This window comes from Cyprinus carpio, chromosome B2 (genome assembly GCF_018340385.1).
Source record: "Cyprinus carpio isolate SPL01 chromosome B2, ASM1834038v1, whole genome shotgun sequence".
Lineage (NCBI taxonomy): Eukaryota > Metazoa > Chordata > Actinopteri > Cypriniformes > Cyprinidae > Cyprinus > Cyprinus carpio.
In genome coordinates, this window is record NC_056598.1 from 24,669,953 (window position 1) to 24,682,699 (window position 12,747).

The window sequence follows — 12,747 nt, forward strand, 5'->3', positions numbered from 1 at the left end:
AAATGAACAAAGGTCTATTTAGGACACTCTAAAAGGTCAAAGGGCAAAAGACAGAGTGGTCTCCATAGTAACAGGGCTGCAGGAAGTACACACTCTTTGGGTTTGTGCTTCAGGTCACACATGAAGAGATAAAGAGGGATCTCTCTCACACACGCACACCTTCTATAGTTCTCTTTTATGCAGGGTAAAGGTCCTGACCCCAGCTGAGAAATTACCTCCTTAAACAACTGACCATTGTGTGTCTGTGGACAGGAACTCAGGTAAGGATCAAACAGAAAGTGGGGGTTGAAAATCATTCTTTGTGTCCTTTTGGTTTCAAGGGAGTTTAAAATAAGCTGCTGCTAACAAGGCAATACTCTAATAAACTCTAAAAATACACAGCACGCACAGATATTAGGTGTATTAATCCATTTTTAATGACACTGAACACATTTTAGCGATACCTCTCAGTACTGAATATGTTTATATAAACATTTCTCCCATCTCATTCACCATCTTAAGGGTATTTTGTTCTTTCAGATACTTTTTGTGTGTTTGTTGGTGTAACACTACATCAAAAATCAAACATGGGTAAATATGTTTGGTTTTATTTATATTCAGAAGTGCAATTTAGACACTAGATGCATAGACTATACAGATTCAATGAAGACAATGCAGTTCAGTATTTAACAGAACCCAGTTTCTCTCAAACATACTGTACATAAATTTTAGTTCAGGTGGTTCAGATGTCTGTCACCCCGCAAATGAACTCAGTTCTTGTCTTACATCTTCACACACATTCTTGCCAGACATTTCTGTTTCAGATCTGAGAGAGAAAGCGAGAGAGAGATTGTGATTTTATTAGTAAAAATTGCTTCAACATGAACTTTGAATCGAAGTAAAAATATGTTTGTCATCATAATCTTTCATGAAAATGTAATAAGACAAAATAAACAAGTCTCTGCTGGATAAACACTAATTTACTTTTTTTTTTATTGTAATTTTAATTTATTTATAACATATGCAGGAGTCCTATTGGAATTTCTATCCTATCATGATTTAAGAAACATTCACAAAGCATTATAACTGGATTTATTTATTTATTTATTTTTAGCATTTTTAATGCTTTTTTTTTTTAAGTTTCTAATAAGAATATTATAACAATAGAATAAATTGTCCTATATGACATTATAATTAACATAAAACCTGTGTGAATCCCTTCAACTATGCAGTAGCAAAACATTCAAATACAATTAAAGTTACTATAGAGAATACTCAATACCATCCTGTAGGACATTTTATTCTTGTTTGATCCCATTAGGATCTTTCAGGACTGATTCCAAATTCTGTACATATTCCTGTAGGATTTACCCTTAGATGACTGGTGTATTATTGGTGCTTTTCTACTTCATCAGCTCATGTCTGACATCAGACAATTATATTTGAGGATTGTTGTGTGGTAGGTAAACAAGGCGCTAAATGTGGCCTCAAATGCCCATTGAACTCTATAAATATATTTAACAGCAGCAGCCTGTGACTTATTCTTCCGTTTCACCACTGAAGACACACTACAATCAAGTGACTGTCTGCAGCCTATTTCTATCTATGTTCAGCACAAAACACACACTCTTCATCATCATTGAGACCGACCTTACACATAATTAGTTCTGTAGGAAGAATGTTTTAATGGGATCACACACACACACTTTAATGAGTACAGATCCACATGCAGGTATTCAGACACACACACACACACACACACACACACACACACAGAAACAAATACTTTAATGAGGTTGCAGTGACCTGTGTGTGTGTGTGAGAGAGAGAGATAGAGAGAAAGAGGGAATGATTTATTGATCTTAGTCATTCACTCATCAAGGAAAACATCCATTGTCTCTTTGCTCAGACACACGTTTAACCACAGCCAGCAGTAGCTTTAAATAACCCAGAACAATTCACTGAGAAGCACTAATGAAGATATTAATGATAATGATAATAGTAATGACCCTTTTATGGGATATTAAAACTTCATCCGCACTAAGAACAAGAATAAAACTTTGTTAAACTACAGTATTGTAGAAGAAATGATACATGGTTTTCAATAATCTCAAATTTCACTGATGATTTTAATGAACTTTTAGTGAAGGTCTGAGATGTATATTTGTATATGATAATATGATAGTTGTACATTTTATTATATGTTAGCATGTTTTGATTTGTTTGCTGTTAGGGTTAGATTAGATGTTGTGTAACTCACTTTTGGAAAAAGTGACTCTCCTCATACGACTGCAGACCTCTGCTGTATGTCTCTCATACCAGCGATGGCTATCCACACAATATCTGGAGAACAAAATATTGACTATTTTGTTTATACCTTCAACAGTATTGAGGATACACACAGAATTACTGTCTTACTCCACGATACTATTAATTTTATAAACAAAACTGTGAATAATTTGTGAATTTATTTCAGTGGGGTCCAGAAGTCTGAGACCTATGGAAGCCTGTTTCCGCCACTGAATAAAAAAGAAAAAAAAAGGTTATTGCAACTTTTTATCTCACAATTATGACTTTTTACAGAACTGTGAGATATAAGAATTGCGAGTTATAAAGTCAGAATTGTGAGATATAAAGTCACAACTGTGAGATAAAAACTCTCACTTTTTTCCTTAGAATTGCATGATATAAACTCACAATTCCGAGTTATAAAGGCAGAATTGCAAAATAATAAACTTTGTTTCTCGCAATTTTGACTTTTTTTTTCTCAGAATTGTGTTTATATCTCACAATTCTGACTTTATAACTCGCAATTGCATGTTATAAAGTGACAATTGCGAGATAAAAACTTGCAATTCTGAGAAAAAAGTTTTATATCTCGCAGTTCTGACTTTAATTTTCAGAATTGCAACTTTATGTCTCGCAATAGCGAGTCTGTATCATGCAATTCAGAGAAAAAAAGTCAGAATTGTGAGATAAAAAGTCGCAATTACTGTACCTTTTTAATTTTTTATTCAGTGGCAGAAACCGGCTTCCATAGAGACCACTAATGCTGAAAACAGTTTTGATTTTCACTTTTGTAAAATGTAATATTTGAGTGAAAAAATTAATGTGTTAATTTTTGCCTTAATGACAGCAGCATGTGAATTCAAGGTAATATATTTTGTGTGCTTCAGTGTAAGCAAGGAAACCTTGCAAAATGGAGGTCATGCAGTCAGTGTCACAAATTTGATAAGTGACTTAGAAATATTGTAAAATCTTAAAACTGTATTATACATTTAAATAAAAATTAATCTGTTTATTAACACACTTTAATTCTCAGACTGTCAATGCCCTTACCAAAAAGTAGTATACTTCAAGTTTATTTTATTAAGTATACTTAAGTAAAGTTCAAGTATATTTAGACTTTTTGTAAGTATAAGCCAAGTACACTTAAATGTCATTTTAAGTATATTTCTGAGGAGTACATAAATCCCATTTCTGAGAAGTACATAAAAAGTAAACTAAAAGCATACTTTCCTATTTTTTAGTTTAAAAGAAGTATACTAATAGCACACTTGAATAAACTTATTTTTCGTAAGGGATGTGAATTCAGACTTTTGGAGCCCACTGAACTTGCAAGTGTTCTAGCATGCATCTGTATTATTTATGCCCATTTTGTGACTTTAAAAGATGGCCTAAACAGTTGTTGAGTGGTTGTGCAGTGCTGTACCGCTGTAACTCTGCTGCTCTGTGACTGAATCCTCTGCACACACATTGAGAGTAAAACTTGCACAGCTCAAACACACACGGCTGCAGCTTCACTGAGCTGATGGTCGCCCTGCCCCAGATCAGCTCCTCTTCAAGGGTCTCTTTCAGGTCCTCATTCTCACTTGCTTGATGAAATAGCTCTATTCTCCATGGACATCCTGTCAGAAAAAAATAATATTATCACAAAAAGAATGAGGGAGGAAAAGCACCATCTCCAGCAATGTAGAAAAGATCAGTATGATAAGTTATAATGGAAACTGAAGTAAACTCTCCCTGTGAAATAAGATAATGCACCATATGAAAGGATTTCAATATTTCAAAGTGCTTTTTGAAAAGGAACATTTTACAGCACGTTGCTGTGCTCAGTTGGCTCTATATACATATACAGAGACTACTATAAGCAAGACATTTGTATGCCTACTTAACATAAAGGTAAACACTGCATTAATGCTGCTATCATGTAGGTAACTTTACTTTTTTCTCTGAACTTCGAAATGCAGCAACATTAGTTCACCAATGGTGTGAGTTTGGGGGCGGGTCTATATGTGTTGCTATGCCCCCTTAACTACTCTCATTGGCTACATCATCTTTTATAACCATACATACATAATCACTAATCGCAATTGTGTTTGAAAATGATTTACAGTTGAAAACATTCGGTAGAAATTTAGAAAAGTAATCAAAAAGAAATCAAATGTAATTAGTTGCATTATTTTTTATAAAGTAATTGAAATAGTTACACTACAGGGCAACTTGTAATCTGTAACCTATTACATTTCCAAAGTAACCTTCCCAACACTGGTAGGAGCTGAACTGGGAACATTGCAAACCACTTTAAAGCCGTCATTATAAAACAAACAAACAAACATTCACATGCATCTCGCAGTATCCGGATAAAGAGATTAAATGCATTCGGAAATGTCTACTTGTCAGTGGTGGACAAAGTCAACAAATCATGTATTTGAGTTAAAGTACAGATACTCTGATGAAATATTACTCTAGTAAAAGTCAAACAGATATAGACCCACTTGTTTTGATTTGGGGATGGTAGAGGTGCAGAAATTATGCTTCACATGTAAGCAATGCTGTAAGATGCTACAGTGCCTCAGTGGACAGCTGCACATTTTACATTAGCTTATGGTGCCATCTAGTGGTCATCTCTATTTTAATTTGCAAAGAATAAATGACCACTTAAGGGGTCTTAAGGGTTAGGTGTGTGATTTTTTTTTTTTTCTTTGCATTCTGATTTGGATGGGGTGTATTGTGTGGTGTTGTCATGGACAGCAGGAAAGCAGCTCAGATGTGTATGATTCATAGCGCACTCTCTCTTGCATATGCTGCATCCTCTTTGTGTTCACTCGATGAGACAGACGTAAGTGTGTATATATTGATTTTTAATGTGCTTTTAACCTTCCTGACCCAGCCAAATCAAAACAATCTCCAGGGAAAATAATGGACCGTTGCTATGGATACTATCAGTGGCTCCGGCCTGACTCCATTCAAATCAAATCATTGTCATGGCAACAATAACATTAACCCTGCTCGGGCACCGCTGTGCCGCCCTTGCCGCTTTGACAGAATAAAAGGTCAAAAATGTCAGATTCCGTTTTGCATGTGTGTGTGTGTGTGTGTGTGTGTGTGTGTGTGGTAATGGAGGGTCTTGCCTGGTTTTTCTGTATGAGATACTTTAGTGAGCAGCTGGATGCCTGTCGTAGTTGTTTGTCTCTGCGTTGGCGGTGAAACTGTCATGGTCATCATTGGAGTGATGGCATTTGTGGTTACCGTTACAGCTTTTGGCTGGGTGATCACAGCAGTTGTGAGATCACTAGTGGGTGAGGTTGTGGTGGTCGTCACAGTGAAGGTAGTTTCAGGAGCTGCTGTTGATCTAATAAGTGGTGTTGATGTTATTGTAGAGGTAGGTACTGTGGAAATAGTACAAAATCAAGCTACTGAAGCAGCTTTTTTCTCTGAAAAGTCTCATTTTTGTCTGCTTCAGCACACCAAACTCCTTAATAGTCAAAATACCTCTGCTCCTGTGGGAATCTGTACTGGGTTTAGGCCATAGTACCAGTTCACTAGTGTTTGGGAGGTCATGCCACACTACTGTAGAGGTAAGACAGGGCTCTTACTGGTCAGTTTATATTCACAGATAATACACACACAGTGTATTGTATCATAGCTGACAACAGACACTCATAAAAACAACAATATGCTCTCTGAACTCACTTACCAAAGGGCAGCAATGGAAATGTCACATTACCTAAAGAAAAGCAGGAGGAAAAAAAATCATAGAATCTGACCAGCACATTTCTAAATGTATAATGCGACGGAGTAATAAATGTAAGTGTGTGTGTGTTTGTACCTCTGGGTATTTCCTCTGTGATGGTCTGATTAAACAGAGGTCTGACTGAGCCCATGTCCCAGAGCTGAGACAGATCACTGTCTGAACACATGCCTTTATTTTAGTTTCAGTTTTGCTTTATTTTCTTTGTTTGATTACATTTATATATTTTGATAACCTAGTTCATTTAACACTTAACATATAAAACGTGCATGAGAGCAGGGATAATTGTCAGTAGTAAATGTAGAGTGTAGGCCTACTTATTTAATCTTAAATGAATTAAGAAATAGTATTTTTCTTTTGCGTTTTTGGTCACATAAAATAATAAAATAAATCGTGCATCATTTCAAACATTATTCTCTTTCAAGTTGTTTTAGGCCAGGTTTTTGGCATGATATGGAAACAATATTACTTAAATCTGCATTGTTCTTGTCTACATGCTTTTGTGAAAGGAAGTTGGGGTTTTGTAATGAAAAAAGCATGAATAATAGTGGCAATTTTAAATGTTGGGGTGAATGATAATAAACATTAAAGCTGCAGTATGTAACTTTTTTTGTTCAAAATCAAAAATAAGTTACTGAGCAAGTACATAAGACACGAGTGTTTAAAACTGTCTCCTTACCTTGCCTCCATTCACAACGGTAAACTTACAATAATGATTTATAATTTGAGTTATCAGGTCCGATTTCGCGGGAAATTGATGTCATCTTTCGTTTTTACGTGGTTGCATCATGTCCGCAAACAAAAAGAAGGCGGCCCGGCTATTATACGGCTTTAGAGAAGTGGACTAGTGGAGACCAGAGAAATTAAAGACTGATGCAGAGATGGTTTTTCTGCCGTCAGATAAGACATTTCAGCCAACATTAGCCAATTTCTTCGCTTGATTCAGATATGTATCGAACTTTCTTTGTTGTTTTAAATTGGTTTAAAGTTTATGCTAGTTATGAGTATTTCTGACTGAGCTATCGTTAGATTTAAACAACATTATTTATTATAAAAACGTTTGCATTTTCATTTGGTCAGAACATTAGCGTCAGATAAAATACTTGTTCAGATTACATTTTTTTCGGAGATGAGCAATAGCCTACAGAAACACAACCCACATATAAAATACTTCTGCAATTTACTTGCATTTTTATATTAGAAACAGAGATGGCGATAGAGGCAAAAGTTACATACTCCAGCTTTAAATATTTAAATATTTGATAAAATATTGTAGGAAATAAAAAAGCATGTGGCATTTATAATGAATAAATCACTAAACTTTTGAGAATTAAAAAAAAAATAATGTGTATGCATACTCAAACTCACCTGACTTTCCAGCCATGACACAGATATAGATGCAATCAGAGCTGTTCTTCTGACTGACTGGAAGAATGATAATAGCACACACACACACATAGACAAAATGACACTGATATAGTATGTGCGGAGGACCAACACTACAACATTATAGTACATTAGTGCAATACACTACATTGCATACAGGTGTGTGTGTGTGTGTGTGTGTGTGTGTGTGTGTGTGTGTGTGTGTAGATGATTATAGTTGGTGCTTTACCTGAGAGGATAGAGCTGGACTTAAATAGTTCTTGCAGGTAACTGGTGGAGTTTCCCATTACATCCAACAGAATAGCTGTGAAATCTGAAAAACACTAAAGTGATTAGATAGATAGATAGATAGATAGATAGAGAAGTAATCAGTGTATAATGAAGGAAGTTTTTCACCTGTGAGGTCATTGGTCTTGTTTGTCAGACAGTAACAGTATCTTAATGGAAATAAACTGCTCTCAATGTCCTGAAAGTCTGAGACTACACACACCCATACATGTGTACATGACACACAGATACACGCATGCAAACACACACAGAATTACATCATATTTGTGCAGTATTAGTGCTGTAGTTACAGTGTGATTTGGCTGTGTGGATAAGGGTAGTTACTATTGTAGACCAGCAGCGTGAGCTTGTGGAGAGAGAGTGAACTGTGTGATGTCACACTGAGTAAGGAGAAAAGATGCTGTGAACCTGAAAATACAACAGTTTTAGATGTTTGTGTGTGTTTGTTAAAACACACCACTTTATTTATTTTTTTTTTTTTTTTTTGTCTATTAAAGGCAGGGTAGGTGATTCATTTCATAAACATTTTTTGTTATACTGGTTGAAAGTTTCTTCATATCTCGATAGCAATCACTAAGTTAAGTGTTCTGCATTTATTTATATATATTTATATTGTCTGTGGAAGGCTTAGGACCATAAAATGTTTGTCCAATCAAAATGTTCAGTCCAAACATTACGATGCACAGACACGATGCACAGACACGATACGTCATCAGTGTGTTTCAGTGAGAAAGAAAGGTGCTATTATTGTAATATTATGCACTTTGTACTGTAGCGTTTTCTTGCTGATGAATGAGACATGAGGTAGTCCTCCACCACTAGCATCTCTTATCTTCCTGAGTGCGTTCTTGTGATTTGAAGGAGGTGTGGCTTTGCAGTTATTAAACTGGGGGGGGGGGGGGTCTTGCTTTCAAAGCTATCTTGCTATCGCTAGCCTTTCCAAAATCACCTACCCTACCTTTAACAGAATATACACACATACTATTGTTCCTTTTACAGAATGAAAAAAACTAATGCAACTGTCTTTTTTTGTGAGAGATAAACCTAGAATTGCAAGATACTCAGTCAACAAAAGAATGACCTCAATTACCTTTATTTAAAGAAATAAAAACAGAGAAAAAAGTAAAAAAAAAATGGTGCAAAGTTTCCAAATGGTTTTATTGTGACTTTGATACATTTTAATAAAAATCAACCCCTGGGATATAAAAGTGCCCATAGTTAAAAAAACAAACAAAACAAAACAAAAAACAATGTGTGTGTGTGTGTGTGTGTGTGTGTGTGTGTGTGTGTGTGTGTGTGTGTGTGTGTGTGTGTGTGTGTGTGTGTGTGTGTGTGTGTGTGTGTGTGTGATGTACCTTGTTGTGAAGCATTGATGAGTGTGTTGACGAGTCCAGTAAGATCTATGGAGGCGGGGTCAATGTGCTCAGCTGGGATCTCTGGGTAAATGAAGATTACACTGATTTATACCTTGCTAAATTTATTTATCAATCTGCAAACCATTCTTTACACCCCTGTAAAATCCTCCTAAATCACATACACAGAAGTAGACCCTGTACACATGAGCCTCATTACCAGGTTTAACCACCACATTCATCATTTCACATGCACCTAATCATTAGGACTAAATGCCTGACCAAGTAAAAGCATTTTAAACCCTTCATATACAAAGATTGCAATGATTCATGCACTTAACAGCCTTCATATGTGTATCTGTACTTCGAGAGCTCTGTCCTGTTCATACGATTGTTTCTGATTGGTGCTTATCCTCCATAAGAGACTCTGATTGGTTACCTGTTGACACCAGGAGCTCTCGTTTTTCTGTTCGGATCAACTTGCTTTGTCTTATAACTGAAAAAGACATATTATTTACCTCTTGATTAGCAGATATATTAATGCAAATATTGTCTTTATTCTACAGTTACCAACCTTGTGTATGAATAAGGAACAGTGTTACTATGACAGCGCATATTATGATCCAATGTTTTAGTTTGAGTTTAGCCATCTCTGCAAAACAAACACAGTAAAAACCTTTAAAACACAGCTTTCATATTCTGAACTGTTTGTATCTGAATAAATTACATATAGCCTACAAGAGTGTTTATGCACAGTAATGAGATCATACATTTTATGCAGTGAGATTTCACCAACAGAGCTGAAATTGTGGTGCCCCCTACATGTGAGTAATGCATGTGAACTGCACTGCCTAACTACTAGCTTGTTCAAAAAGAAATAAAAATATAAAAATCTTTAAATCAAGCCTGGAATGCCTTTGATTATTTCAAAATGCATTTGAAACACTGATCTTTTATTATTATTATTATTATTATTATTATTATTATTATTATGTCCAATAATATTAAAACACAGTTTGTACATTTATTATTTATTCAGCATCATATACAAAATAGCTGTAAATCAGGCAGAAAATATGCTAAGACATTAAATACTCTACAAAGCATAAAAATAAATCTTTTTTATTATTATAATTAATTTATTCTATTAATTATTTTTTCCACAAAAATTACTGTAACACACACACACACACACACACACACACACACACACACACACACACACACACACACACACACACACACACACACACACACATTATATTATGCTTGCCAGGGCTGCATTTATTTGATTAAAAATACAAATAAATGTAGACTTCTTTCCTCTCTGGTTTGGACATGTTTGCTAAGTGTGACAAGATTTCACACTTCAAATTAATCTCCACAGAGAGTGGATCAGTCACTGCAAACTCAATTAGCCTGAATCAGCGGCTGTTCTCTAGCTCTGTACACAGACCATGATGTTCACAAGTTAAAATTAGTCTTTCACTGCTGAACAAATATCATTAAAGATGAAAGACTTCATTAGTAGCATCACAACAGCACCAGCTCAATCCTCTAGAGAAATTTAGCTACAAAAATCCTTTTAACGCTGGTCTGGAATAGCTACAGCTAAGATTTCTTTCAGATTTTGTCTGAAGATGCCTGATGTAATTCCAATACAAATAGAGACAGAAAATGAACAGATAAAGAGGAAGGGAAAAATCATTTTCAGAAGTTTCTTATTTTCATCAGTTTTTTTCTATGCATATTTGACGTTTGACATGACAGACAATTAACACCAGTGAAATGATGGACATTTAAAAAAAAAAAAAAAACAACAACACTAAAATGTGTCTTTCAGTAACTGGAACAATAAATGAATATACTTGCATAAATAGATAAATACTTAAATACAAAAATAAATACATACAACTCACTGATTAAATCAATTAAAATTTCCAAAAAAGACAGAATTATTCATCCAAACTAAAATTACACTAGAAATAATCAAATTAAAAAGCAGCATAAAAGTTCACACTGTATGTAAAGTGCCAGTGAGAGCTGAAACACAGAGAGCGTGAGGAAGAGTGTGAACTAAACAATTAAAAAAAAACACACTCACCTGCAGAAGAGAGACACAGACACTGCAGGACACAGACAGCCGTCTGCTCGCTGTCTGCTGTCTCTCACACACTCAAACACAGAACCAGCAGGGCATCATGGTCCCCGGAGAGGGCAACAGGCTGTAATAGCCCTCCAGTGTGTCACCTGAGCTCAGCTGGCAAACACAGAGGACCTGCTCTCAGCCCAACACACACACACACACACACACACACACACACACACACACACACACACACACACAGATACTCTCACAGATATAGAATCGTTCTCTTTCTCTCACACACACAATCACAAACAAAGAAACTCTCACAGATATAGATTCTCTCCCTCCTGCTAAATGTAACACACAGTTATACAAACTTGCACTATAATGGTTTCATAGATGCGATTTCAAATGACTTCAAACATCCTCAGAAGCCAATTTTCATTTTATTTGGCTGAATTAATAGTGTAGCCTCTTTTCTATTGCAGATGTAGCTGTTCAAAAAGCCCTTAAGTTGTCACTTTTTGCCTTTCTTTAAATATGAAAATCACATGTCCTGTGCACTAAGCCTCTCTTCTTATGCACATTCTGTTTGGCAGCGTATGGTTTCTGGGACAGTGCAAGGCCTGGGAAACTCTGTTGTCCTGGAGACCAAGAACTAGGCAGAAGGCCATTCCCACAACAACCCCTCTACTTGTGTTCGGCACAATATTTCCAGCTATATTCTGTTATTGCGACTCTACTGAGCTCTGAACTCAGTGACTGCTCTTTGGTGACCAGGAGATGCTAAATGTCAGTTCTGGGAACCTTTAATTCTGTCAATTCAATGCTGGGAACATTTAGTGTCATGTTTTACAAGGAACATGTTACTTTCAGTTACTGTTTTCAAGGAATGATTAAAGGAATATTTAAACCAACAAATCTAATATGCTGTATATCAATATATACACTACCATTCAAAAGTTTGCGATCACTATATTTCACTAGTAGTTCACCCTAGAATGAAAAGTTTGCTGAAAGTTTACTCATTGTCAGGCCTTCCAAGGTGTAGATGTTTTTTTTTCTCTCTCTTTTTTTGTATCATAACAGATTTGGAGAAATTTAGCATTATTCACTTGATCACCAATAGATCCTCTGCAGTAAATGGGTGCCGTCATAATGAGAGTTTAAACCACAATAATCCACAAGTAATCCACACTTCTCCAGTCCATCAATTAAACTTGTGAAGCGAAAAGCTGGGTGTTTGTACAGTGAGAAACCAGTCCATTAATAAATGGTTTTGCTTTCAAACCATTGCTTCTGGCTAAAACAAGGTCTTTATCCATAATATTTATTTCTGCAGGCAAAATAACAGTGAGTATTTCTATTGTCAATAAAGAACTTTTTTTACTTTCTATTCATCAAAAAATCTTTTATCACAGTTTCCACAAACATATTAAGCAGTTATCTGTATAACACTGATTTCTGAAGGATCATGTGAAGACTGGCTGAAAATTCAGCATTGCATCACAGGAATAAATTACATTTAAAATTAATTTAATTAGAACAGATATTATATCTTTAAAACATGAAATATCTTACCGATCCCACATATTTGGATGGGCTTGTATATATTTATG

General features: G+C 35.4%; 1 protein-coding gene across 1 annotated transcript; it reads right to left on the bottom strand.

Annotated features, from left to right (window-relative positions):
• Nucleotides 1–273: 273 nt before the first annotated feature.
• LOC122136264 (HERV-H LTR-associating protein 1) lies at nucleotides 274–11,194 on the bottom strand. The gene is made up of 15 exons (XM_042718802.1): nucleotides 11,144–11,194; nucleotides 9,614–9,691; nucleotides 9,479–9,535; nucleotides 9,043–9,123; nucleotides 8,012–8,095; nucleotides 7,796–7,879; nucleotides 7,629–7,712; nucleotides 7,382–7,438; nucleotides 6,092–6,172; nucleotides 5,960–5,989; nucleotides 5,755–5,832; nucleotides 5,394–5,651; nucleotides 3,692–3,887; nucleotides 2,240–2,322; nucleotides 274–805 (listed from the first exon to the last, which is right to left on the bottom strand). The coding sequence occupies exons 2-15, from the start codon at nucleotides 9,687–9,689 to the stop codon at nucleotides 762–764; spliced, it is 1,293 nt and encodes a 430-aa protein (XP_042574736.1). The 5' UTR covers nucleotides 9,690–9,691; nucleotides 11,144–11,194; the 3' UTR covers nucleotides 274–761.
• Between the last annotated feature and the right edge of the window lie 1,553 nt (nucleotides 11,195–12,747).